This window comes from Cetorhinus maximus, chromosome 16 (genome assembly GCF_964194155.1).
Source record: "Cetorhinus maximus chromosome 16, sCetMax3.hap1.1, whole genome shotgun sequence".
Lineage (NCBI taxonomy): Eukaryota > Metazoa > Chordata > Chondrichthyes > Lamniformes > Cetorhinidae > Cetorhinus > Cetorhinus maximus.
The window spans coordinates 78,778,944-78,806,523 of record NC_135894.1 but is presented as its reverse complement, the minus strand read 5'-3'; the positions used below and the strand labels follow the sequence as shown (position 1 = coordinate 78,806,523).

Here is a 27,580-nt window from a genome sequence, read left to right as displayed (position 1 = left end):
ACACTACTCATTATAACAAGTAGCCATAGGCAAGGAGGCATTCTTGGGAATTTATTTACAATAGTGAACTTTAAGTACAAGTGATTAACACCTATGCCCAGACTGTGCAATTACACCTTCTTAACCTTCCTAACCCTGCCGCTATACCTTGGTGCTCACCCGACATCCACAGCAGAGGTGGAGGCAGCCTGCTGGCTGCTACACCCTGCCTGTGATGACCTTGGCGGCGGGCTGAGACCTGGAGGGCCCCGACCTGCTTTCAGGTTCCTGCTCATGTGGCAGTGGCAACTCCTTGGCCTGTGAAGCTGGAGCTGCTGGAGTCACAGGAAGAGGGGATTCGGATGGGCTGGGCACTCCCAGAGTTACATAGGTGGATGGCCCCAGGGTGTGCACCTACTGATCCTCCCCCCCACCACAAGGGTGCCTGAGGGCCCCTGGCTGACTCCTTGAGGAGAAGGGGGAGATAGAGTGACATTGAACTGCCCTGCACACCTCTTGCGTTGAGATTGTTGGAGGCCAACTATGGCATCAGCGATGGAGCTCAGTCCGTGCAGCAGTGCAGGACCAAAGTCCTGGACCAAAGTCTCCATGGCAGCTGCTAGCCTAGTGTTGACCTCGGTGCATTGGCATGCTGGCGTTATCACCTAAGCCTGAAGGTGGACGGACTCCTCCATCATGCCTTGCAATCTGAGGAGTGCAACGGACATCCCTTCCTGATGTTCCGGTGCTTCCCTTTGCAGCTCCAGCAGCTGAAGTGTGGCTGAGCCCAGAGGCTCCTCATCTGACTCGTACTCAGCATATTTCTGTTCTCCAGCAGTCGTCTGAGTGCAGGAAAGCTGGGAAATCCCTGCCGTCACCTGCTGTGGATCAGACAATGCGATGTGCTCACCAGATTGTGACCCCGAGGCTATTCCAGAACTAGGTCCCGTCGAGGTGTGTGTCTCTGCACTGGTGGAGGGTTCGGCTAAGCACTGGGACACTGGGATGGGTCTTCAATGAGGATGTCATCAGTTTCTTCTTTTGAGGTGTCTTTTGGGCTTGAATTGAGGGCCTGGCTCATGGGCCTCTTCGGCTGCTTCCTGTGCCTCCAAAAGCAAGGAGAGATAATTAGTGCATGGCAGAGGACTGCGGAACAGGGGAACTCACTCACAGCATGGTTGTCTGCTGGATGTTGCAGTGCTGGATCCTCCCTTGGTTGAGCACCGCCGACCTCGCCGTCAGCATAGGAACGGTCCAGATCTTCGCTGGCCAGCTGGATGACTCTATTTTCAAAGTCTGTGAGGATCTTGGTGTCAAGCATTCCTCCACCGGTCTGTGACCTCTCCCTTTTGTTGTGTGCCAGCTTGTCCTGCATGAGTTCAGATGGAGAGAGCGTAAGCAGGACGCCTGTCAGGCCAGATGATAAGCATGCCTGGCATATGTAGGTGGTGAGTGGTGACATGGACGGGATGTGGACATGATCCATAGGGCAGATGAAGGTGTGTGTGAGAAAGTGAATGGTGATGTCCCTTGAACTGGCAGTGAGTGAGATCCCTGTGGATGTGTGATGGGTTTGTGAGTGTGTGAAGAGAAGAGTGACTTACTCTGGCAGAACGAACGAGTTATTCATCCTCTTTCGGCATCCTCTTTTGGTGGCTATTTGCTTTTGCAGGGTGTTGGTGCTGACCACCACTGCCACTGCCTCCCATGCGGGATTGGTGAACTTGCTTGCTGGTCTTCACCCAGGGCAGGGGTAAAGGACTTTGTGGCAGGCCTCCACTGCATCAAGTAGACACCTGAGGACGTCATCGCTAAATTTGGGGGTAGCATGTTTCCCCCCTTTGGCAGCCATGACTCCCTTAGGGAGAATTAGCTCTGTGCAAGGGTGCCCTTTAAATATGGCACCTGGATTATTGAAGGCCTGAGGTGACGATGGGGGCGGGTGAATCAGAGGCTGCCTCACCAGCGATCCAACATGTTTCCTGGGAATTAATTACTAATGAGGCTTGGAATGGGATGAAATGGCACAAAAAGCCGCCATTGCAGCCGGCAGGTAAAACCGTCCTTTGTCCCACCCGTTACTGCACTCCCTGCAAATCCAGGACATTTCCGCTCTGTGGAGTTTCCAGGTTTCTGTTTCCATATTTCATACTGGACAAAAGGGAAGGCTGAAACTCAATTTGGGGCAGATGGAAGTGAATGGCCACTGTTAACCTCCCATTGTATCACAATGGCTGCCCGCGTCCAAACTAGACTGGGCGGGCCTCAGAAATGTTACCCCTCAGCACAGAACAGGGAATCAACATGACCCCACACTATCTTTGGAAAAGACCATTAGCTTGTGAAAAGCCACATAGTGAGACAGCCATGTGTGCTTTGCCTGCTTAAAAGATCAGCTAAGAGCAGTTTGCTCATCAATTCCACCAAAGCTATCTGAAGCATCAGTTCTGAACCAGATTTAGAAACAAGTGAGACACATCAGGCAGCCAGAAGACACAACCTGTTCCAGTTTAAAGTTTGCCTGAGAGCCAACCTCCTAGCTAGTTGACTACAATAAACCTCACGATCTGCTGTGAATCCTTTGCTTCATAAGACCCTCACTTCAACCTTAAATCATCAAAAGCATTCAAAAAACCATAGGCCTGCCAAGTGGGAGACCGGAGACCATAGATCAGAGACTGAGATAGCTGTAATCTGTAAAAGTGCATGATCTTTATGTGTGGGTGTATAAGTGAGACCGAGTGTGTGTGAGACATTGCAGGATAAGTGTTTGGGATTAAATATATTTTTTTAAAACTCAAAAGTGCTTGCTGCTTAATTGTTTAATTGGAATACACAGTCCGAGGGTATGTAAAGACAAACCTCTTTCCATACAAGACACACTGATCATGGACTGCAAAAGAACACATAAATTCTGTTTGTGACATCCTGTTGCACAGAACATGCAGCTATTGGCATTGCGTGGCACTGGCAAAGAGGACAGAAAATCTATGAGTCAAACTATTACCTTGTGGCAACCAAAGCTCAATGGGACAACAACAACTTATATTTATATAGCGCTTTTAATGTAATAAAAGGTCCCAGTGCGCTACACAGGATAGAAATAGTAATAGTTATGTCTGACCTGATAGCTTACAGAGACATGGCTGCAAGGTACCAAGGCTGGGACCTGAATATTTAAGGGTAGTTGACATTTTAGAAGGACAGGAAGCTAGGAAAAGGTGGTGGGGTAGCTCTGCCAGTTAAGGATAACATTTGTACAATAGTGAGAGATGATCTTCGTTCTAAAGATCAAGATGTAGAATCAGTTTGGGTAGAGATAAGAGATGGCAATGGTAAGAAGTCACCAGTGGAAGTAGGTCATAAGCCCCTAACAGTAACTACACTGTAAGGTGGGGTATACAGGAAGAAATAATGGTGGTTTGTAAGAAAGGCATGGCAATAATCAGGAGTGATTTTAATCAAGATACAGGTTGGATGAATCAGACTGGCAAAGGTAGCCTGGAAGGTGAGCTCAGTGTTTTTGGGACAATTTCTTACAGCAGTACATTCTAGAGAAACAGAGAGCAGGCTATTCTAGACCTGGTCATGTGCAATGAGACAGGGTCAATTAGTGACCTCATAGTAAAGCAGCCTCTAGGTAACACTGGTCATAACACGATTTGAGTTTCACATTCAGTTTGAAAGAGAGGAGAGCGGATCTAAGACTTGTTTTTTAAACTTAAATACAGGCAATTACAAGGGTATGAAGATAGAGTTGGTTAAAGTGAACTGGAAAATCAGGTTAAGGTAGAGGTCAGTAGAGATGTAGTGGCAGATATTTAAGGAGATATTTCATAACACTCAGTAAAGATACACTCCAGTTAGAAAGAAATACTCTTGGTGAAGTTTTAGTTAACCAAGGAAGTTAACGATAATAGGAAATTGAAAGAAAACTCACACTATTCCATGAAGATTAGTGGTTAAGTCAGGAGATTTGACAGAATTTAAAAACTAGCAAAGAATAACTAAAAAAATAGGAGGGGGGAGGTTTGAGTATGAGAGAAATTAAGCCAGCTAGAAATATAAAAATATACAGTAAGAGATTCTACAAATACTTAAAAAGGAAAAGAGTAACTCAAGTGAGCATCGGGCACTGGAGAGTGAGGTTTGAGGAATTAATGACTAATTAATAATTAATAAGGAAATGGCAGATGCAGATTTTTTGAGTCTGTCTTTACTGTAGAGGACACAAATAGCATCCCAGAAATACTTACAAATCAAGAGGTGAAAAGGAAGGGGGAACTGAAAACAATTACAATCACCAGGGAAAGGATACTGAGAAAACTATCAGAACGAAAGGCTGACAGGTGCCCAGGAGCCGATGAATTCACCCTAGGGTCTTAAAAGAAGAGGCTCTGGAGATAATGGATTCATTGATTGTAATTTTCTAAAATTCCCTAGATTCTGGAAAGGTCCCATCAGATTGGAAAATAGTGAATGCAACACCTCTATTCAAGAAAGGAGGGAGACTAAAACAGAAAATTACAGGCCACTTAGCCTAACATCTATCATAGGAATAATGCTAGAATCTATTATTAAGGAGATTATAGCAGGACAATTAGAAAATCTTAATGCATACAGGCAGAGTCAACATGGCTTTGTGAAAGGGAAATCATGTTTGACTAATTTATTAGAGTTCTTTGAGGAAACAACAAGCAATGTGGATAAAGGGGAACCTGTAGATGTGGTGTACTTGGATTTCCAAAAGGCATTTGATAAGGGTGTCACATCAAAGGTTACTACACAAAATAAGAGATCATAGTGTAGGGGGCATTATATTAGCATGGATAGAAGATTTGTTGACCAACAGGAAACAGAGAGTAGGGATAAATGGGTCATTTTCGGCTGGCAATCTGTAACAAGTGGAGTGGCACTGAGATCAGTGCTCAGGCCTCAACTAGTTATAGTCTATATCAATGACTTGGTTCAAACATGGACAACAAAGCTGAACTCCAGAGGTGAGGTGAGAGTGACTGCCCTTGACATCAAGGCAGCATTTGACCGAGTGTGGCATCAAGGAAACCAAACAAAACTGGAGTCAATGTCAATGGGAATCAGAGAGAAAACTCTCCACTGTTTGGAGTCATACCTAGCACAAAGAAAGATGGCTGGGGTTGTTGGAGGTCAATCATCTTAGTTCAAGGGTATCACTGCAGGAGGTCCTCAGGGTTGTCTCCTCTACCCAACCATCTTCAGCTGCTTCATCAATGACCTTTCTTCCATCATAAAGTCAGAAGTTCCCTGATGATTGAACAATATTCAGCACCATTCGTGACTCCTCAGATACTGAAGCAGTCCATGTCCAAATGCAACAAGACTTGGACAATATCCAGGCTTGGGCTGACAAGTGGAAAGTAACATTCGCATCACACAAGTATCAGGCAGTGACCATCTCTAACGAGAGAGATTCTAACCATCGTCCCGTGACATTCAATGGCATTACCATTGCTGAATCTCCCACTATCAACATCCTGGGAGTTATCATTAAGCAGAAACTGAACTGGACTAGTCATATAAATACTGTGACTACAAGAGCAGGTCAGAGGCTAGGAATCGTGTGACAAGTAACTCACCTCCTGACTCCCCAAAGCCTGTCCACCATCTACAAGGCACATGTCAGGACTGTGATGGAACACTCTCTGCTTGCCTGGATGAGTGCAGCTCCAGCAACACTCAAGAAGCTTGACACCATCCGGGACAAAGCAGCCCACTTGTTGTCACCCCTTCCACAAACATTCACTCCCTCTACCACCGACGCACAGTAGCAGCAGCATGTACCATCTACAACATGCACTGCAGAAACTCACCAAGGCTCCTTAGGCAGTACCTTCCAAACCCACAACCACTAGCATGTAGAAGGACAAGAGCAGCAGATACATGGGAACACCACCACCTAGAAGTTCCCCTCCAAGCCACTTACCATCCTCATTTGGAAATATGTCGCCGTTCCATCACTGTCACTGGGTCAAAATCCTGGAACTCCCTTCTTAACTGCACAGTGGGTGTACCTACACCACAGGGACTGCAGCTGTTCAAGAAGGCAGCTCACCACCACCTTCTCCAGGGTAATTAGGGATGGGCAATAACTGATGGCCTAGCCAGTGATGCCCACATCCCGTAAATAATAAAAAACGTGGATGAAAGGACCAAAGGGCTCAAGGGCTGAGTGGCCTTCTCCTGCTCCTAAGTCCTATGTTCCTATATATGGTTGCTAAATTTGCTGATGACACAAAGATAGGTATGAGAATAAGTTGTGAAGAGGACATAAGGAGTTTGCAAAGGGTCTTGGATAGGTTAAGGGAGTGGGTAAAAATCTGGCAGGTGGAGTACAATGTAGGAAAATGTTAACTTGTCCTCTTTGGTTGGAAGAATAGAAAGGAGTATACTATTTAAATGGAGACAATGCAGAACTGGTACAGAGTGATGGGGTATCCTGGTACATAAATCACAAAAAGTTAGTATGCAAATGATTAGGAATATAAATGGAATGTTGTAGCTTATTGCAAGGAGAATGAAATATTAAAATAGGGAAGTTTTGCTACAGTTGCACAGCGTATGGAGTGCTGTGTCTCCTTACTTACTTACTTAAGAAAGGATATAACTGCATTAGAAGCAATTCAGAGAAAGCTCATGGGATGAATGGATTATCTTATGAGGTTCGACCTGTATCCACTGGAGTTTAGAAGAGTGAGAGGTGATCTTATTGAAGGATTCTGAGGGGACTTGACTGGTTGGATGCTGAAAGGATGTTTCCCCTTATGAAAGAGACGGGAACTTGGGGGCACAGTTTAAAAATAAAGGGTCACCCCATTTAAGAAGGAGATGGGGAGAAACTTGTTTATCTCAGAGGGTTGTTAGTCTGTGGAATTCTCTTTCTCAGAGAGCACTGGAGGCAGGATCATTGAATGTTTTAAGGCTGAGTTAGGTTGATTCTTGATTGACAAGGGAGTCAAAGGTTTTAGAGGGGAAGTAGGAAGTAGAGTTGAGGCCACATCAGATCAGCCATGATCTTATCAGAGCAGGCTCGAGGGGCTGAATGTCCTACTTCTGCTCCTAATTCATATGTTCCTACGTTAGACGCATTATAAAACAAGGTATGACGCTGAACTGCAAAGGAGGCAATAAATCAGATGACCAAAAGCTTGGGCAAAGAGGTATGTTTTAAGAAGTGTCATAAAGGAAGAAAGTGAGGTAGAGAGATGCAGAGGTGTAGGGTGGAAATTCCAGAGTTTAGGCCCAGAAACCGAAGGCTTGGCCACCAATATTGGAACAAACACGATTGAAAATTCACAAGAGGCCAGAACTAGAGGAGTCCAGGTATCTTGGAGAGTTGTGGGGTTGAAGGAGATTGCAGATGAGGCCATTAAGGGATTTCAAAGCAAGGATGAGAATTCTAAAAGCAAGTTGTTGCTTGACCAGGGACCAATGTTCATTAGCAAGCAAGGGCGTAAAAGGGGAAGTGGAACTTGCTGCAAGATAAGACATGTGCAGCAGAGTTTTGGATGACCTCAAGTTTTTGGTGGGTAGAATGCAGCCAGGGTTGCATCGGGATAGCCGAGTCTCATCAGACTGTTTATCTGACATAGAATACTGGATGAGCATAAATTTCCTCTAATTAAATATTGGTAAGACTGAAGCAATTGTTTTTGGTCCCCACTCCAAACTCTGTTCCCTAACTACTAACTCCATCGAGCATTCTGGCAACAGCCTGAGATTAAGCCAGTCTGTTCGCAATGCTCGGTGTCAGATTTGATCCTGAGATGACCTTCCGACCTCATACTTGTGCCATATCTAAGACCACCTTGCTCCACCTCCATAACATTGCTCGATTTTGTCCCTGTCTCAGCTCAACAGTTGCTGAAACCCCTATACGCACCTTTAGAATGCAAACTGAGGCTTTAGGATTGGAGAAAATGCAGGGTTTGACAGAAAAATATAAATCAAAATCATTAAATGGATGTATATGTTATTTATTTAGATGATATGCTTAAAATTCTTATCAGTGGCAGTCAATTTTAAAGAGTTGTACTCTAATGTCATTATTACCTTGAGTTAGGGTTTATAATTGCATCCTGCTTTCTATTTAACTTTCTCCTAATTTTTTGGGTGGCTTTGAAAGAAGGTGGTTCTTTTTTGTTTCTGATTAATGAAGTACCTCACTTAGATGTTCCAGCTGAGGACTGGTGAGATTTGTCTGTCATATTCATCAGGAGATTGGAATATCCACCCAATATAAGACTCTGAACCAGAAGGAGGAGCTCATGATGTGATAATCCACAACCAGCCTCGAGGACTATTCATCCCTAATTGATGTACAGTTTCCCTAAATATATTAGCGTAAACAAAAAGTAGTAACTCCTTGCGAATCAGGAGGCACTGATTTCAACCTAATTTAGAATGCCACACAAGTAGATTGGGAAGCAGTAGCCTATTGTTTGTGGTTTATTTTACAAAATGAACTACGTTCGAATGAATTATCGTGTTTGATCAAGGCTAGGCCTCTGGCACTAAATCACATCGCATTATGCTGCATAACTGATGTATTACCACACCACCAGACTGCTTATACACCCAAGGGAGTCCACTTAAAACTAGCTTCATTTATGTATATGCCATAATCCTTAAATCATTCTATTCAAATTACAACAAAAGTAATAGTGGAATCCAAAAAGCAATTTGGGATTTGAGGCTTAATATTTTTTATAATATATTAACGTCTTGTGAACGGTCTGGTGGCAACATAGATATGTAAAAAAAAATTATGGCATAGAAGGAGACCATTCAGTTCATCGTGCCTGTGCCATGTAAAATAGGTCTATGCAGCCTAACCCTACTTTCCAACTCTTGCTCCATAGCCCTCTAGGTTACAGCATTTCAAGTGTATATCCAAGGATTTGTTAAATGCATTGAAGGTTTCTGCCTCTGTGGCATTTTATAGCTGAAATGAATACACCCCTTAACAATGGTGGTTGTAGGGAAACAACAAAGACAATTCTGGAATTTAGAGGCGGATAGAAGACCTAGCTCCTGCTAAAAACATGTTTTAGGATGGGTATGATCCCTCTTATTGCCACCCACCCCTAACCCCTTGTCTGCTCCATGGTTGTCCCTCTTTTTCTCCTCAGAATGAATTATAATGGTGTAGGAGAAAGCATGAGATGGTACATATTGCCACTGAATTCAGAGTATGAGTGGGTAAATCAAGTGGATGTCACTCTGGGCACTATTTAACTAGCCTCTCACATCGCTGTAGTCTGTGAATGGCCAGCATTGTTCACCCTTTTGAACACCAGAACTTAATTGTGTTAAATTGACCGGTAGTATGCACCAACAGGAAAATCCTGATTCTTTGGTTTAGTTGTTTTTTTTTAAAAAAAAACGGAGTCATACATTTTTTAAAAAAATATAAGAATCAATCCTTTGTGTCACCTTGCTGCAGTATTAGCGATGATCTTCAGGCTGCTGGGATTCCGAATCAACTTGTCCAGGATGCTGACAATCTGTTCAAACTTAGGCCTGTTATTCCTATCCTTCTGCCAACAGTCCAGCATCAGCTGATACAGGGCAGCTGGGCAGTCCATCGGGGGAGGCAGCCGATACCCCTCATCAACCGCTTTAATTACCTGAATGAGGAATCAATAGAGGACAACATCAGTGAGTCGCTGTATCACAATAAAACTCTACTCTGAGGAATATGGTCGAATTAAGCAAGAGTGAAAGGGAAAGCGTGTGCTTATCGTGGCTTTTAACACTGTTGGGACCCCTTTGGCACGAAGCAAGACTCAGGCTATGCTGCTATGTTAAACTCAGATAAATGGACAATTTTATACCCTTGTTATACAGGTGCCACAAATTTGCAGCTAAATAAAACTGCCAAATGCTGACCCAATAGGAGTAATTGAGGCTTGATGCTGTAATGTAAATCAGGTGACAGCAAATTGGCCACCTATTTCCACCTCTCCCGATTCAGTTCAATGGAAATAAAAATCAGGAGAGATGCAAAACTGGCTCACTGTTATACCATTGCATAAAGTCAAAATAATTCCCATTCGCATTATTTAAAATAAAGCCTAAAGGGATGGACATTTGTGCTTAATTTAGATTTGGAGAAAAACTGAATTTGGATGTAGCTCTGAGGGGCCGCACCTGAAGTTTTAGATTCAGTTCCAAGTTTGATTTTTCAATTTATGTGATCCAGAGTCTGGATATTTCTGAGCTGATTTGCACTTGGAAAACATACAGAAGAATTTAAACTAAGCCAGGTTTAGTCCAGGAGAGAATTTAGAGGCCATCTCTATCTATCTCTTGAGCTCTGAGCTGCTGTGAGCAGGGAAGGAGGGGAGTGGCACTGGGCTGATGTAAATGCCTGATGTGAATCTCCTACTGTTTTTCTGTGGAAAATGAAATGCAGCCGGTGCTGAGGACGGGTAATTTAATACGATCGGTGCGCACATCGAATCTGGCCAGCTCTCAGTATAAACACACAGATCGCATTCAGCTTGGCTCATCTTAATGAATCTTATGCATGTGTGTGTGTGTGTGTGTGCGCGAGCACATACGTGTTTGTGTTCGCGGAGGGGGTATTGTGTAAATGGAGCATTTGAGATAACTATTCCTTTAACGGTAGTCTTGGCTGCTGTCGGTTAAAGGGATAGCGCACTGGGGAGTTTTGCGACAGTTTCCAGAAACTTTGCAAATTGGTCAGTCGAATAAAAATGAGATGGCACATTATGATTTTTAAACTGCCCCTGCAATTTGCAGCCTATGAGGGTAGAAGCAGAGGCGATCGATGGTTTCTAAAGGAAATTGGATGTGCATTTAAAGGAAATAAATCTGTAGGGCTGTGGGGATAGAATGGGAAAATGGCACTGACTGGATAGCTCTGAGGGGAGCCGGCATGGACCCGATGGGCTGAATGGCCTCCTTCCATGCTGCAAATGACTCCTATGACGCGAGTAGGATTATATCTGGCCATATGAATTTTTACAATGCATGTCACACTTTTTAAAAACTTGGATTACAGAAAAATTATTACAACCTAAAAGACAACACAGGAGTGTGGGGAGGAGAGGTTTGAGAGGGGTGAGACTGGCAGGAGGAAGAGAAATAATTAAACAAAATCAAAGGGCGGTAATAAATGGCGGTGACGGGGATCCCTCCCTCTGGTTGGAGGGTATGTGAGACCCCCACGTTGCCTCCTTTGGGGAAGGCCCACTGCATTCAGTGCCACTCAGGCATGTAACTGGGCAGCAGCGGGCGTTCCCTGGGATCAAGGACCCAAGGGTGGAAGGCCGGCAGCTCTTCACTGAACAGCAGCTGGGGAAGGGATGGCTGCTGCTAGTACAATGCCCACCTGAGGCCTAGGATCATCACTGCATCCCAGGCCACAGGCGAGTGATGGCAGGAGGGTGATCGCAGGATTGGGGGGTCACAGAGGAGGGAGGTTGGCAGCAAGGGCAGAGGGGTGACTCTAAGAAGACACCCCCTTCCTGATGCCGGTACCCCTGATTAAGTACTGAATTGAATGAGGGACTCCTACCTCCCCCCGCCCCCGGGAGCCCACGAATGAATACCAGCAGCAGGAAGAGGCCCTTAAGTGGGCATTAGTTGCCCATTTAAGGGTCTCACTTGGTGGCATGGCGGAAGTCTGTCTACGGGCCTTCCCGCCATGGACTTAATTGGGGTGGAGGCAGAAAAGCAGTGGCACCCTCTCACCCGATTAAATACCCCTGATCACCATGGGTATTAAATTCCCCCCAATGTGTCTGGAGGAAGAGGAAGCCAGGTAGGGTTGATATGGGAGGAAATAAAGAGGAGGCCAGAAAGTATCACTATGATACCACAAAAGGATTCGACAAGATAAGGTCATTCTAAGGGATGGTAAAGGTACTTGGAGCAGAGTCACAAGAGAGAGAAGGAGATCAAGTAAGGCCACACTGAGAGGGCAAAGCAAAGAGGAAACTAGAAGGGAAACAAATTGGAAGATGATGAGACAAGGCAGTCATGATGGGAATGGAAAAAAAGAGGAGGCTGAGTTGCAAAAAACAAAATGTTTTAACAATGATAGGTTGGAGACCTGATCCTTGCAATTTAAAAGGCAGAGCAGAGAAAGATTTGTTTTAATCCGCTTTCAAACATTTATTTTTGCTAGCAAAGAATATGTTGGACTGGTCTAGATCCCAGGTTCCCAAGATTATGTCACATGGTCTGAATTGCAGTGATCTCCAGGCCCTGTTTCCCTGTATGAGTAAGGGATATTACTTCCTGTGTGCTTATAATGACATATACATGCATCTCAGAGTGATACATGTACAATATTACATGCATCTCAGAGTGATGCATGTACAATATTACATGCATCTCAGAGTGATACATGTACAATATTCCATACGATGCAGACATTAGATTCATGTATACAATTTGTGATGTTACAATTCTGCTTTGCTGTACCACAGTGCCTTGTGTTGTCACATGGGAGTCTATTTTGCAACTCTCTACAACTACATAATGCATTTGCACCGAATTCTTCTGCGCACTTTTTCAACACAGGCATTAATCAGGTGGGAAGACACGCCTCGTATTTATTTGATGGCGCAAAGCAACAGTTAAAGGTGCTGAATATTAACTTCCATGATTGTTTCACACTGAAATAATGTAATTCTACTGGGATACCCAAGAGGAAATGGGCTATGTGGGTCAACACAAAGACACAGGCCTTTTCACCCCTGTCAAAAACAAGAACTTTAAAAAAATTACATGCAATCCAGGGAAACACTTAAATGCAACTTTGACACTGAAGTGTATTCCCACTCTACATCTTTTTCCCAACAATTTGAGACTAGGAATGCATCATGTGAAGAATTATAGGCATAAACTTATGGTACGTTGTATTAGAATTCTGCATACCTTCTTCCTATAGGATACATTGTCCACTGTTAACTAGTGCTCAGGCTAGTGCTAACTATTTTTAAGGAATTACGGTGAACAAATTACACATTTTCTCAAACGTTACAGCACACATAGTTTCCTTATTATTTTGAAAAATATATTTTTTCCTAGCCCTTTATTTCACTCCTGTGGGCTAACATTTTTTTTTCCAATTTACAATTGGTATCTTTCTTTTATCAAGAGTGTCCATATTAATAAAGGTGCTTAATCTGCTCCTCAGCACTGAAAGTTTTTTTTTTTGCATGCCTTCTCTGCTTCTTTCAATGACACAGAAATGCATGGCCACCTGGCATTCCCATGCTTGACTTCCTCACCCAGCTTCACTCATTTACAACAGAACAATTCACAGAAGATACTCACATCCTGATTGGACATTTCCCAGTAAGGCCTCTCTCCGTACGACATCACCTCCCAGAGAACAATCCCATAACTCCACACGTCACTAGCTGAGGTGAACTTGCGGTAGGCGATGGCTTCTGGCGCCGTCCATCGGATGGGGATTTTTCCACCCTGGGAAAAGATTTTATTTAAAAACAATGGTTACGCCTGAACAGTACTTTTGGTGACCTTGAAGGAAAAGTGAAACTTTCTTATAGAAGAAATGTGGGTTAAAATTGCATTAAACAAAATTAGTGACAAACACATATGGACTTCTTTTGTCTGCTGACTTAATCCAGACATTAATCCATACAAGGGATTAGAAATACATTTGTGGGTAATATTATCAGCGTGATTTAGATCCGATGATTCATAGCCAGTTCTTCTCTTTGTTTTCATTCCACTAGGCTTATTACCATAAAACAAAACATTACTGATCCTAACTCTATTGTCACATGCAATTTATTAATGCAGATTTTCCACACTTGGCAGCAATTCCGGCCAGGTTGAAAAACAATGGAATGTCAAACATTGAAGATCCTTATTTTTTCACTCAGGCGTATTCAGTATAAGTCCAAATGTTTCCTAAAGTATAGTGGTTTCACAATGCAGCTGTGTTTTGCAGATAGAAGTTAAAACTAACGCAATGATACAGCTTTCAGGAGCTGCAATCTGCAATTGGGGTTTTCATTTCATGAGTAATGAGCTCAGTTCGAAGTTCTGAAGGACACTCCCACCGTCCTGCCTTAGTGTGGTGAATTATACCTGTTCTTGGTCTGCCCCCTACAATTAAACTGAGCATCTCTAACTACAGGCTCTGGCCTATAGGATGGGGTCTGTTGTTTGCGAGTTCTGGTCCCATTGCCTTATCATGCACAACTGTCACAGGACCTAGCTCTTCTACCGTGTGGCACTGATGATGACCATGCATTTCCCAGCCTGGCCTCGCTTCCTTGCGCCCCAACTCCATCCTCTCCTCTACAGCAATCATCTTCCAGGACCTCTATCACCTTTGTGATGGATCTTTGCTGATACTATCACTAGAGTCCATTTGATGCAACACCATATTACCACTTACCCTGGCCATTCATCCTTTTGCAGCACTGCACCCCATGGCCGCAATCTCCATCCAGGCTGCATTGGTCAAGCAGCAGGGTCTTCCATTTCCACCCCTCGGGAACAGCATGTCCCACCATTCCCAGACAGCCGGGAGGGGAACCTGCAGGGAGGCATCGCTGAACTGCGGGACCGCTCGTTCTTTGGAACCTGACATGGTGCTGATGGGGGGTGGGGGCTGGGGGGTGGTGTGGGGTGGCCATGGTGGGGGGAGGTGATGAGGATCCTGGGTGATCATTGCTGTAGAGGAGAGGATGGAGTGAGAGGGCTTAATTGACAAAAGCTGCAAAGGAGGATGCAGGTTGTGGTTCAAGAACATTTTAGTGGCCCTGAGGCATTCAAGAGGGCATTAGATGATTATTTGAATAGAAACAATGTGTAAGGGTATGGGGAAAAGGCCCATACGGCACTAGGTCATAATGCTCATTTGGAGAGCCGGTGCAGACACGATGGGCCGAATGGCCTCCTTCTGTGCCATTAAAATTCTGTGATTCTGTGAAGATGGAATATCTTGCTTCCAGCTTCCTCCTACTCCCCCCTGCCCGCAGAAATAGTATACTTGAAAAGGTGAGCCTTTTATAGGACACCCTGAAAGACAATCGAGTCAAACGATGACAGATGAGTAATTGCCTGTAGTACCCATGGTCGTCACATGTACTTTCGATTTACATTGTCAATGCATGCGCAATGGCTCCTGACACGCGAGTGGGAGTCGTGCCCCTTTCTGGTCTCGCCGTAGAGAAATGTGCTGTTCCATTAGATTCAGCCCTAAGTAACTTCAAACCAGTTTGTGTGATGGAGGATAATTGCACGTGCAGCAAATGCTGCATTAAGTTTAATAGACTGAAATGTATCTTAAATAGATATAAATCTGCCTTAATTTAATCTCAAGAGGCCAATAAAACCAATGGAAATGCAATGCTTTTAAATTTAATTGTTGCAATCTCACAACAAAACACCTAAGATTGCCAATGTTGCTATCTACTTACGCTTAAGCACCAATCTTTACTGGGGAGGGTTTTGTGAGGGGTTGGAGGATGAATTTGCTTGGGGCCAGTACAGTTTTAATGTCATAGTGTGTGTCTATTCGCTCCCGTGCAGGTTTCCTATGGGGAAGCCAGCCTGACAGACAGGCTTGGCTCCCTGTTGGATGGGATGGGGAAAGGGGCTCTGACTTGAGGGGGTGGTGGTTGCTGACCCTGGGGTGGGGGGGCGCTGGGGGCAACTTGTCTCACCCTACGAAGGGTCGGTGATCATAGGGAGTGAGATGGCTTTGGGCCATTTGTGGATTGAGGGATTCACTTCAGGAAGCAAAGGCAATCTTGATGGGCCGGGAGGAAGCATTCCTTCTCCTCTTGGCCCTGAAGCAGTGCTGCAAAGGCACTTACCTCCTCCATGAAGCACTCTGTGCCTCCCTTTAGCTGCTGGGTTTCCCAAGCCCTAGGAAACGCAGCTAGCCAAGGTTAAACCAGGGGAATAGGTCGAATCTGAGGCATGTTGCCTCTTCATAATATTTAAATGTGCAACCCACTTTCTCAGAAGTGGACAGATTTGAGATTTTTTAAAAAATCACACATCTCACCTGACCCAACACCACCTGCTCTTGGGGTTTAAAATTTTACTTTCATATGCTCCAAGTAATCCAGTATTTGGGAAACCATGTGGATGGTGAGTCATAAAACTAATTTAGTTCCATTGGAGAGGTCCAACCATTTAGATTGAAGGAAATATTACAGTGGTATCTCCCAGTGTCACTGTTGATGCTGTGCCTTGCTAACGCTTTTACTTACGTGGAGTTTAGTTATTTTTAAAATACAATAATACCGAAAACTCCCATAGTTTGTGCTCTGGTGAATTCAAGAGCTGCCATAAGTTAAGCCTTTGTGAGATTGTGAAGAAGAAAACGTCAGAAATGCAGAAGGCCCTGCTCTGCCAGCAGAAATCCAATGAGCGGCCCACGAGTGCACAGAGATCAGTTTCTGTGGACCCAACCCACGTTGCAGGGATAGGGTCATCAGCACAGTCCATGTGGCAGTCCGCACTGGTCAGGGCACATCGCTGACACCCATCCCACCATCAGAGCCTTCTCCAGCCACTCGCTACAGGGACCACAAAGCTCTTCGCATTTGACTGACAACTGAGCTCATTTTCGAAGGAAATCTTGAGCTCCTGTTTGGTGGCAGAACAAAAAGCTGTCCAGCCTTTCTGGGTCCTTAGTCTGAAAACAATCTGGGCTTCTTCCAAGGAGCACCATCAAGGCAGAAGCATGATTGGAGAGGGGCTGATTCTGCCGGCTACTTAGTGGCCGGGTGGGGGTGGGGGTGGGGAGGGGGCTGGCGCAGGAATCCAGGTGGAACATCTGGGTGGTGGGCCACGTTCTGGCCCAACTCAGCATTTATTGCATTTGCTGCCATCTGTGAATGATTTAAAAAAGGGAAAGAATCTGCGCCTTCAAGCTGTCCAGGTCAGACGGAGAGCTAGAACCCAGGCTAGGGTAGGGAAATGTTAGTGTTATTAAAATTTAATTGCTGTGCAATTGATTTTTGTCAAAACTTCCACTTTTTTAAGATCATGTGAAACATTTTTGAAACAGGGTTGCCGACCCTGTGGCAGGCTGGACCTGTGCAGCTTTACACAGCTCCCAGAGCCCCCGGCCCCTGTGAAAATGTCGGGATATCGGAAGGCGGGCTTTTAACAGAGCTCCTTAATTACATAAACGCAGCCAATCAATGATGAGGGCAACCTCACTTTCCCACCCTCCCCCCAGCCCTCGGGAAAGTCGGCAGGTTTGGGATCAGCGGCAGCAGAATGGCGCACAGGCCGTAGAGAGAACTGTGTCCCGTTCGCCCGCCTCTGCGCCAACCCGATTCGGCGCGGCGAAATCTGACCCCGGGTGCCAGCTGGCAAGGGTTCGCTTGAGGCTTTTCGACATGTGCTGGGCGTTAATTCCCGTTTTCCAGTCCCTACCTGCCAGTTGAGCCGGAGAACAGAGCCTCAAAGCCTGAGCTTCTTTTCCTTTTAAAAAGTGGACCTGCTCAAGTCCTCAGTTCTCCTAACATCTCCCGATTTTTCAAATTGATAAACCGGATCGTAGGGCCGAGGCCAGAAGTGCCGCAAACTGAGGCTGAGAATATTTTTCCTTTGCCTGCTGTTTGGGATGGAAGTGTTAACCCATTTATTTTAAAGCAGATCAATACCGTATTAAAACGGCACACCGGGGATTTTCATATGGCATGCTGACATTAATAACTAATATAACTTGACTTAAATCACAGAAAAAGGGCTGAAGACCAGGTGAATCGCAAAGTGATGATCAGACGACGCTAACGTTGGCAAAGAGGTATTGATGACTCAAGAGGGATAGAGGAATTTTGCAGATTCATGGGCGTGGGGAAGAATGAGTTAGTGTAATCGAATGCTGGAGCAAACACACCAGCCTGATATTTGTGCGGAGAATCCTCTGCCAGCTCTCAAATGCAGAAGATAAAATCGCAATATGGCAAGGAAAACACAGCTGGATGTCAAAGTGGCTAAATCAATTTGAATATTTTACCGATCTGTCGGCTATTTATTCCTCTTTCTGAAGCAGTTTATTCTTTTATGTTATTGTTCCTCAAAGGCTTTCAACCTAGTTTAAACAGAACCACCACTTTGCATAGTAATTAGATGCAAGGCAATATTCAAATCAGAATTTTATAATCAGCAGGTTGCTTCGCTTGTTATTGTTTTAACACTTAGACTGCAGGTCCAAAGAAATGGTCTGTTCATCGGGCTGAGCATTTTTTAAAGCCAATCGTTTACACATTGCTGGCTGAAGCCAACATTATAATAAGAACGGTGTTCAAATGCCAGGAGTAGATTTATTACTGTAACTTCAGCCCTGAGCTATAAAAATAAATGCCTAGAACAATTTCAATAAAAGATAATTTTTTAAAAACTTGGCGTTTCTTAAGCATTTCCTGTTTTCATTCCCCTGTTCTTTCTCTATTTGTTATTATTTCAATTTTGTTCCTTCTCTTCCCAATTAAACCTATTTTGCTCGCCCTCTTTTGCCCACCTCCCAAAATCATAATGCATGGTCCAAAATTTTTCATTTCATCAAAAGTAAGGGGAAAGCATGTTTCTCTTCTGGAGTGATGAAATGGTAATCACAGGATAGTGCAGCTCGGAAACGTGTGATCTGTGAGAATGGGGCTTCATTAGCAGCAACCCTTTGGATCATGCACATCTGCAATAACGATTCTTTAACGCCTCTCAAGCAGCTAATGAGGCGCCTAACCACAATAAATGTCAAAAACCTCAATAATCCAGCTGTGAAATATGGATTGTTGAAGAATGCTTTGGCCATGAGGACGTCAAAAGAAAACAATTTAGTGGCAATGTCTTGAAAGTGCAGGTGAGCACAATAATGGATTGGTGCAAATGTGTTTTTAGTGGCAGAAGACAGGTCATTATTATGCAGCCAGGGAGCATGGCAGTTCATCGCAGGCATGGTCAACACCATCTCACCACACAGAGCATCTGGAAGAAGGTCCAGGAGAAGGTGCATGACTTAAAGAGGGTATAACAGAAATATGACCATCTTCAGAGCACAGGAAATACAGATATCAAAGGTAACAACGGTTGTAAAAGATCATTTAAAAAAAAACAAGTTCTTCTGCCGCAGAACCAGGGGTCACAGTCTGAGGATACGGGGTAGACCATTTAGGACTGACATGAGGAGAAATTTCTTCACCCAGAGAGTGGTGAGCCTGTGGAATTCGTTACCACAGAAAGTGGTTGAGACCAAAACATTGTATGTTTTCAAGAAGGAGTCAGATATAGCTCTTGGGGCGAAAGGTGTCAAAGGGTATGGGAAGAAGCGAGAACAGGCTATTGAGTTGGATGATCAGCCATGATCATAATGAATGGTGGAGCAGGCTCGAAGGGCCGAATGGCCTACTCCTCTTATTTTTTATGTTTCTATGCAGGTCACACACTAGCAAGGATGTGGTAAATAAATTGTTGTAAATCAAAACAGGAGGGTTATGGTAGTTTTATTATGGTTGCCAGGATGGCAGAGAGAATGTATTACACAAACTCTTTCCATGGACCAAATCACGGTGCCTCAATCTCCATTACTCAATTGTTTCAAAGCAAAAGATTTGAATAAACAGGCTACAACAAGTGAATCCACAGACATTAAAGCACTTCAGAGTTTAGGAATCAATTGGAATATGAAGGTTGGACAAGAGGATAGAGCTAGTGGTTTGTAATATACAAAGCAGACATTCCACAATTTGCATGATGTATTACATCTAAACACAGGCGCTGTTTCTCAACAAGCACAATAAGGATAGGTAAATGACAATACAATATCCAAATGTGCTTTTAATTTAACAAAGCAAACAGAACTGATGGACAACCAACCACCTGAATATCAACCATCCCCATCCTTATTTGAAGTCGTGAGCAGATCAAAAACACAAACTATAGAATATAGAACACAAGAACACAAGAAATAGGAGCAGGAGTAGACCATATGGCCTGTCAAGCTTGTTCTGCCATTCAATACGATCATGGCTGATCTTGAGCTTCAATTACATTTACCCGCCCGCTCCCTATATCCCTTAATTCACTGAGAGACCAAAAATCTGTCTATTCAAGCCTTAACTGCATTCAGTGATGGAGCATCCATGGCCCTCTGGGATAGAGAATTCCAAAGATTCACAATACTTTCAGTGAAGCATTTTTTCCTCATCTCAGTCCTTAAGGATTGACCCCTTATAGTAGATAACAATTTATGATGAACCACACAGTGAGGCATGAACATTTCTGAGAAAAGATTAATAGGAGTGTTAAGTTGATGAATGGCTATTTACTAGATAGGGGACCCAACCTACTGGGTGCCCTTACAGAGCTGCATGAGGCTGCTTTGCACTGGCCACTAATATAAAAGTAGCACCTTATTGACCAGTCACTGATCTCCTCACACTCATATTGGATTGGGTAGTATAGAGGAGCAAGATTCTCCCATAGGTTTTGGGACACCAATGTCAGAACCAAATGGGGGTCCTGAACCTACACTTGCCTGCAGTACGATCAGTTCAGTCTTTGAAGCAGTACAACAGTACCTGCTCCACTACTTGTATCCAGTTGTACTCGGCTCTGGAGGCTTTGTTTGCACAGTTGTGCATGGATTTTCATTATGAGTGCTTGGCTAAGCTCCAAACCCCATGACTGGATTTAGCTCGGCAAGGATTGTTGATACAGCTGTCAAGGGGACTGTGAGCTTTGTTGAGATTGATAGTTTTATGAACTCCTAAGAGGATTACTTTTTGAAGAGGTTTTTGAATGGCTGTTTGCTAATTTTGACAGTTTTATGTTCACTTAAGAAGATTAAGGGCGGGATTTTCTGGTCCTGCCCATTGGTGGGATCTTCCTGTCCCGCCGAAGTCAAAGGGCCTTTGGCTGGCTCTGGGTGGGACCTGCTGTGCTGGGGCTGGAAATTCCCGACCTAAGTATTTTTCAAGTGGAGTTTCACTGGCTGTGTGTTTGACAATTGTATGTGCTCCTAAAAGGATTAGGCTTTTTGAAGGGATTTTTGAATGGCTGTTAGTTTATTTTGACAATTATATAATCACTTAAGAGGATTAAGGTTTTTCAAGTGGAGTTTGAATGGTTGTATGTTTGATTGGCAATTTTATCAGCTGCCTAAGAGGATTAGGGTTTCTGAAGTGGTTTTTGAATGGATGTTGGTTTATTTTGATAGTTTCATGAGCATCTCAAAAACTTCCCAATGACTTCAAGGCTCAAGTAGAGCTTGAGCTCTGTCCATGGTTGATTCTGGATGTGTGGACATGTGGCGGTATAGAGGGAGCATGGGATGAGTGAGGGGTGGATTGGGGTGAGGCAGAAGGGCTAACTACTTAACATTCATGGACAGAACTGGGCCAATGTTCCAGTGAACGGATGTGGGCCTTCTAACCTGCCTGCCTCAGCATCCGCCCACCTCCTGACTTGGGCCTGCTTTGGAAGGTGGCAGATCCAACTCCAGCCCATCCCCGCCATCGTACCATATTGAAAGCGTGGGTGGGCATTGCCGGGCAGGAGGCAGGAACACGACATCCGGAGATCTTCTGACTTGTGATTCCTGCCTAAAGGGAAACATCTGGCCGTGCGAATCCATGGAATGGGCTGCCAATCTCCACCTACCATTGGGAAAGCTCCCGATGATGAGAAAGTGTCAAGGATCCCTCCCGTCCGCGACCCCTGCTATTTTCTCGCCACCCCCTTCCCCCCCGAACCCTATTTCAAAGCCTGCCACCAATGGGCTGAGAAAATCCAGCATGAGGAGTCTAACACCCAGGTATCTATGACCCTTTCCCAGTGAGACTGCATCTCCTCATGCACTCCTCCTCCACCATGCCCATGTAACTTCTACTGGTTTTGTCCATCCTCTACCCTCTGTGCACAGAAACAATCCTCTCCTCCTCCTGCTTTGCTTCACTGCAACTAGCCATTACACTCATGATCTCAAACAGTAAAACTCTTCATACTATCCAACTCTTTCACGACTCTGGCAATATTAGTAAAGTTTCTCTGCTGTGACTCAGACATGAACAAATAGATTCACATTTGAGCGTGAGCTCTGCAGCTGTAAAATACAAAATAAGCACATTGTTACATTTTTCAATTATGGTTTTAATAAGTTAACGTTTCTTTTTGAATCTTTTCCAGCCTTTCATACTCCTATTGTTGAGGGCAGGATTGCTGACTGCAACTTTAAACAGGATGATTCATTGAGCATTGCTTTTTCCAACACGCCACTAGTCTTTCCTCTGGACCCTTTTTTCAGTTGGATTCGGGAACACAGAAATGTTTTGCCGTTATTTATTTGCCCGTTTCCCTCTTTCATCCAGCTACCACCTTCCATTTCAGAAGTGGGAAAACCTTGCACAAAAAAAACCAGGCTTTATTTGTTTAAAACCTGTTCTGAGAGACTTTTCCACAGCTGATCAAAAGCTCAAAAGTCAAAGACCTGGGGCGGAATCGTCCCAGATTTGCACTAAGTGCGGTAGCGGGTGTGAAAAAAGATGACTTACCTGATGGCCCCATTGCCAGATTTTTGTGTTCCATATCGTCCCCTTCCCGGCTCATTAATAATGCATTCACAGGAAACACTCCAGATCGCTGGCGGGCAGTCTCAAATTTACCCGCCACACCGTGAAATCAGTGCTTCCTCACTCCGGGCACCATATTTAAAGCACACCAGGACACAGCCTACTTCATGCCTACAAACCAGGACTGCTCCAGGCCACAGATGGCCCCAAAAGCAAAGGTGAGGGCAGCCCCCAAATTTAGTGATGTATCTCTGGGCACCTGCTGGACACAGTGGAAGGCCGCCATGATGTTCTCTGCCCCGCTCTGGCTGCAGGAGGTCCACCAGTGTCACCAATCTGGCCTGGGAGGCAGTGGCAGCGGCGGTCAGCACCACCAGAGCAGAGAGGAGGTCAGCCATTCAGTGCAGGAAGAGGATGAATGCTCTCATCTGTTCCACCAGGGTACGTCAACCACTTCATCACTCACAACTCACACACTCACAAACCCATCACACATCCACAGGGATCTCACACCTCAAGGGACAACACAACTAACTCTCACACAAACCCTCACATCTCCATCAGGCTTATATCCTCTGGAGCTCTGTGTCCTCATCCTATCCATGGCTCCACTCACCACACAAACATTCCACACAGTGCCATGTGTCCTGCTCACACTCTCTCCACCTGTTTTCATGCAGGAGAAGCTGGTTCACAACAGCAGGGTGAGGTCCCAGGCTGGGGGTGGAGTGGCCCACATTAGGCCCCTCACTTAGAGGAGTGTGCCATCACGCTGACTGGTGAGGACATGGACCGTACCTGCTGCGACGGTGATGCCAGCGACGAACACCCATGTGAGGATTCTGCACCCCACCTTACCTCTCTCAATGCAAATGTGAGTGCTCCCTCTCCTGCTTTTGACTCTGCTGCCATGCACTAATTACCTCTATGGTTTATAGGGAGCTCTGCCAAGCAACTGACATGCTCAGCCAGCCAACCCCTCAGCTCCATCCACATCCACATCCACACCTCCAGCCAAGAGGACACCTCCTCCATTGAAGAGCTGGAAATAAGCAACCTGAGAGACCCATCACAGCGCTTACCCACACCCTCCACCAGCACAGAGACACTCACACCTTGGTGGGACCTTGATCTAGAGCAGGCTCAGGTTCACAATCTGGTGGTCACCACATGGACACACATCTGCAGCAGGAGGAGGCAGGTTCAGCTGACCTCCCCAGCACTCGGAGGACTGCCAGGGAAGAGGCATCTGTGAGGTCCAAGTCAGATGATGAGCCCCTGGATTTGGCCTTCCAGCTCATCGTGGGGAATTAGCAGAAGCTGGGGGAAACATCACACAGAGATGTTGGAAGCCCTCAACAGAGTGGCACGCGAGTTGGAGGAGTTTGCCCGCCTGCTGTCTGATGAAGTGGTGCCCATGTGCACATATGGAGGTCTCCTCTGGAAGGACGGCTGATGCCATGGAGACCCTGGTTCAGCAGAACGTGGAGATGTGTGCAGACCAGCACTCCATCATGGTGGCCAAGTGTCAGTTTCTGTAGTAACAACACAAGAGGGAAATGGGGCACCTCGGCATCCCTTCAGGTTCTCCCTCCCCTCAAGAAGTCAGGCCAGGGCCCTCAGGCACCCGAAGGGAGCAGGAGCGACAGTTAAGCACCACGCAGTCATCCACTCAGGAAGCTCAGAGGCTGTCTACTCCCTCCAAGTCCCCTTTGCCTATGAGCCCCTCAACCTTGTCCTCTGTCACCGCAGAGAGTGCAGCTGGCCCACAGGAGGACAGCCAAAACAAGCCGGGGCCCCCAAGGCCTCGGCTGTCCTGAGGATGCTCACCAAAGTCATCAGAGGCAATAGGGCCAACCATTGAACAGGTTATCTCCACCCCTGCTCCAGATGTCAGGGCAGCATCTAGAAGAAGTGGTAGGCCTAGAAAAGTTGAGAAATTCTGATCACAAGTGGCTTCAATGGGTGAACACGTTTTGACACTTTATAATCTGAAAACATATTCACTTTCACTGAATAATGTGTAATGTTGTCTTTCAGCTTCATTTACAGGCTTCTCGAGTCCTCCCACCACATTAACTAACCCCCACTAGCAGTTCAGCTCCACACAGCTGGACCACGAGTGATTCGGGAGGGAGAAGTGTGTGTGTGGCAGGGCCTTTCGGAGCCTCATGCAAGCCTCTCCCACACATGTGGAGCCTTCATCCATCACACTCCTCTCAATGTCCTGAGTGTTTTCAATGCTGCCTGCTGGGGTTCTCTTTCGGTTGTCCATCTGCTCTGACCTGCATCTCCGCCCACCCCCTGATCACACTCCCATGCAGCACCTGTACCTGTCCATGAAGCTCCGCTCACTTTCGACTTGACAAACATGGTCGTGGTAAAGTTTTTGATCAGCTCCCCCATCCTTTCCCCTCCCTCAGTCATCCATGTCCTTCACCCCATCACTGGGGATGCCCCTGGCAAACTGCTTCCACCTCCCCATCACCACCTACCAACCCGAGCCCTTGTCACTCCAGGATGTCCAGGTGAATGTGCACGTTCCCTACCTTGCTGAAAATTCCACCCCCATCCACATTGACCTCCCCGACCTCCTCCTTCGAAACCCCAGGGTCGATACCTGCCTCCAAGCCCCCACCAACCACCCTCGCCATCACCATTACCAATGCACACTCGCCCTCCCACCCTACTGGCTCCCTCTGGCCCCTCTCACACTCACCATTCCCTCCTACCACGCCCACCCTCAGTTCGCTCCCCAGGAGGCAGCCATTGACTCCACAGACCCCTACCTTGCATGTTCACCTAGACACCCCCACCTCCCACTCCCCCTTACTCCCTCCTCCCCGTGGACACTTTCCTGTCTGAGTTCTCTCCTCCCCCCAGACACCTTCCCCTCTCCGAACTCCCTCCTCCACCTAAACACCTTCCCCCCCTCCAATGTCCCTCCTCCCCCTGCACACCTTCCCCCCCTCCAAAGTACCTTCTACCCCTGGACACCTTCCCCCCTTCCGATCTGCCTCCTCCTGCTGGACACCTTCCCCTCTCCAAACTCCCTCCTCCCCCTGGATACCTTCCCCCTTCCAAACTCCCTTCTTCCCCCTACAGACACCCTCCCGTCTCCGAACTCCCTCCTCCCCCCAGTCACCTTCCCCCTCCAAACTCTCTCCTTTACACCTTCCTCACCCCACCTTACAACCACCTCCCCACTTGCAGCATTCTCCCCCGTTACATCCTCTGCCTCCCAGACACCCTCCTTCACCCCTCCCTAACCTCACCTCCTCCCCCCCACCGACACCTTCGTCGCCCCTTCCCAACCTCATTCCCCCGACACCTTCATCCCCCTGCTTAACCTCACCCCCTCTCTTTCGCTACAGCTTCCTCTCCCAGTCAAACCTAGACCTTCCTCCCCCACTCACCCCTGCTACACTTCCTCTCCCACTCACAGCTGGACCTTCCACTGCCCCGCATTTGCCAATCATCCGTAGCAGCCCATGGTCAAGACCGTGATCCTCTGAAACAGGCCCGAAGCATAAACGCAGACCTCCCAGCTTCTGTGAGCTGCTTCACGGTGGAGCCACGTGCATGAGGATCCACCCAGCATGCGATGCACGTGTTCCTCCAAGGTCCAGTAGCTGTAGGGCTCCAGCATCTTCTTATTCTCAGGTGTCTGCGATCCGAGCAAGGCCCTAAAGGTGAGTCCCAACTTCTGCACGTCACACTCACCCAGGCACGTTCTGGGCCAGCGTGTTTTCCCTCCAGTGTAACGGTAAGTCGGGCATGAGGGAACAGTTCCAGTCGAGCCTTACTTTGCATCCCATTACCGGGATGCAAATTGGGTACACGCTGGCTTCCAGTGGGATTCGCGTTCCGCCATGGCAGACACCATTGGATAGCCCCACTGTGATATCACACCGGCGTGAAACCAATTTCAGCCCCTCACGCCGAGGTGTCCATACACCCCCCTCCCCTCCACCCACCATGACGCCCGCGAGGACCAAAGGGACCCGACGATTCCATCCCTGATTTGATAACATGGGTAATACGTTCAGCTCCATCCTGAAGTGTAGCAAGCTATCAAAAGCTATCAGTTATGAAGATAGATTAGAGAAGTTGGGACCCTTGTCCTTGGAGAAAATAAGGCTGAGAGGAGATCTGATAGAAGTATTCAAAATCATGAGGAGCCTAAACAGGGTAGAACCATAGAACCATAGAAAAGTTACAGCACAGAAAGAGGCCATTCGGCCCATATATTCAGCCCGGGAGATAGGGAGAAACCGTTCCCATTGGCAGAAGGATTGAGAACCGGGGGCGCGGATTTAACATAATTGGCAAAAGAAGGAAAATGATATGAGAAAATACTTTTTCACACAGCGAGTGGTTAGGGTTTGGAATGCACTGCGTGAGTGTGTGACGGAGGCTGCTTCAATCTGGGCATTCAAGAGCTAGGGAATGAGATGGTTATTTGAAATGAAACAATCTGCAGGGTTACAGGGAGAAGGCAGGGCAATGACTGTAGGTGAAATGCTCATCCAGAGAGCCAGTGCAGACACAATAGGCTGAAAGGCCTCCTTCTGCACTATAACAATGCTGTGATTCTGTGAAAATCAAGAAGGGGCGTTGACCGATGAGGAAATCAGTAGCCCAGACCGTAATGCCACCCAGACGAGTAAATTTATCTGTGGTAAGTATTGATCTGATTTGGATGAAATAAAAGACTTTAGAGTGCCATTGTTATATTAGCTCAAGAGGAAGGAACGACAGAAATAAATCAAAGTGCTAATGACTGTCATCACCTTCATCAGCACTAACTACACTCCAGATGTCATCCTACTTGCAGTTGGGTTTTTTCGTTTCACCATAACTTTGTTTTGTGCTTTGCTAGTTTGAAATTCTCTGTTCAATACTAGCAATTAAACCTTCATTAAATAGCAGACACAGAAATTCTAGTCTATTGGAATTAAAGTAGTTGTTATCAATATCACACAGAGCGATTTCAACTCGTGAGTGGCATAGCA

General features: G+C 46.0%; 1 protein-coding gene across 3 annotated transcripts in view; it reads right to left on the bottom strand.

Annotated features, from left to right (window-relative positions):
• Window positions 1–27,580, bottom strand: part of epha3 (eph receptor A3) — a 267,227-nt gene that overhangs the window by 28,748 nt on the left and 210,899 nt on the right. For all 3 annotated transcript variants that reach the window (XM_078560154.1, XM_078560155.1, XM_078560156.1), the window contains exons 14-15: window positions 13,330–13,479; window positions 9,451–9,644 (exon numbers count right to left, since the gene is read on the bottom strand). In XM_078560154.1, the coding sequence (XP_078416280.1) occupies window positions 9,451–9,644; window positions 13,330–13,479 (344 nt within the window). The remainder of the gene's footprint in view (window positions 1–9,450; window positions 9,645–13,329; window positions 13,480–27,580) is intronic.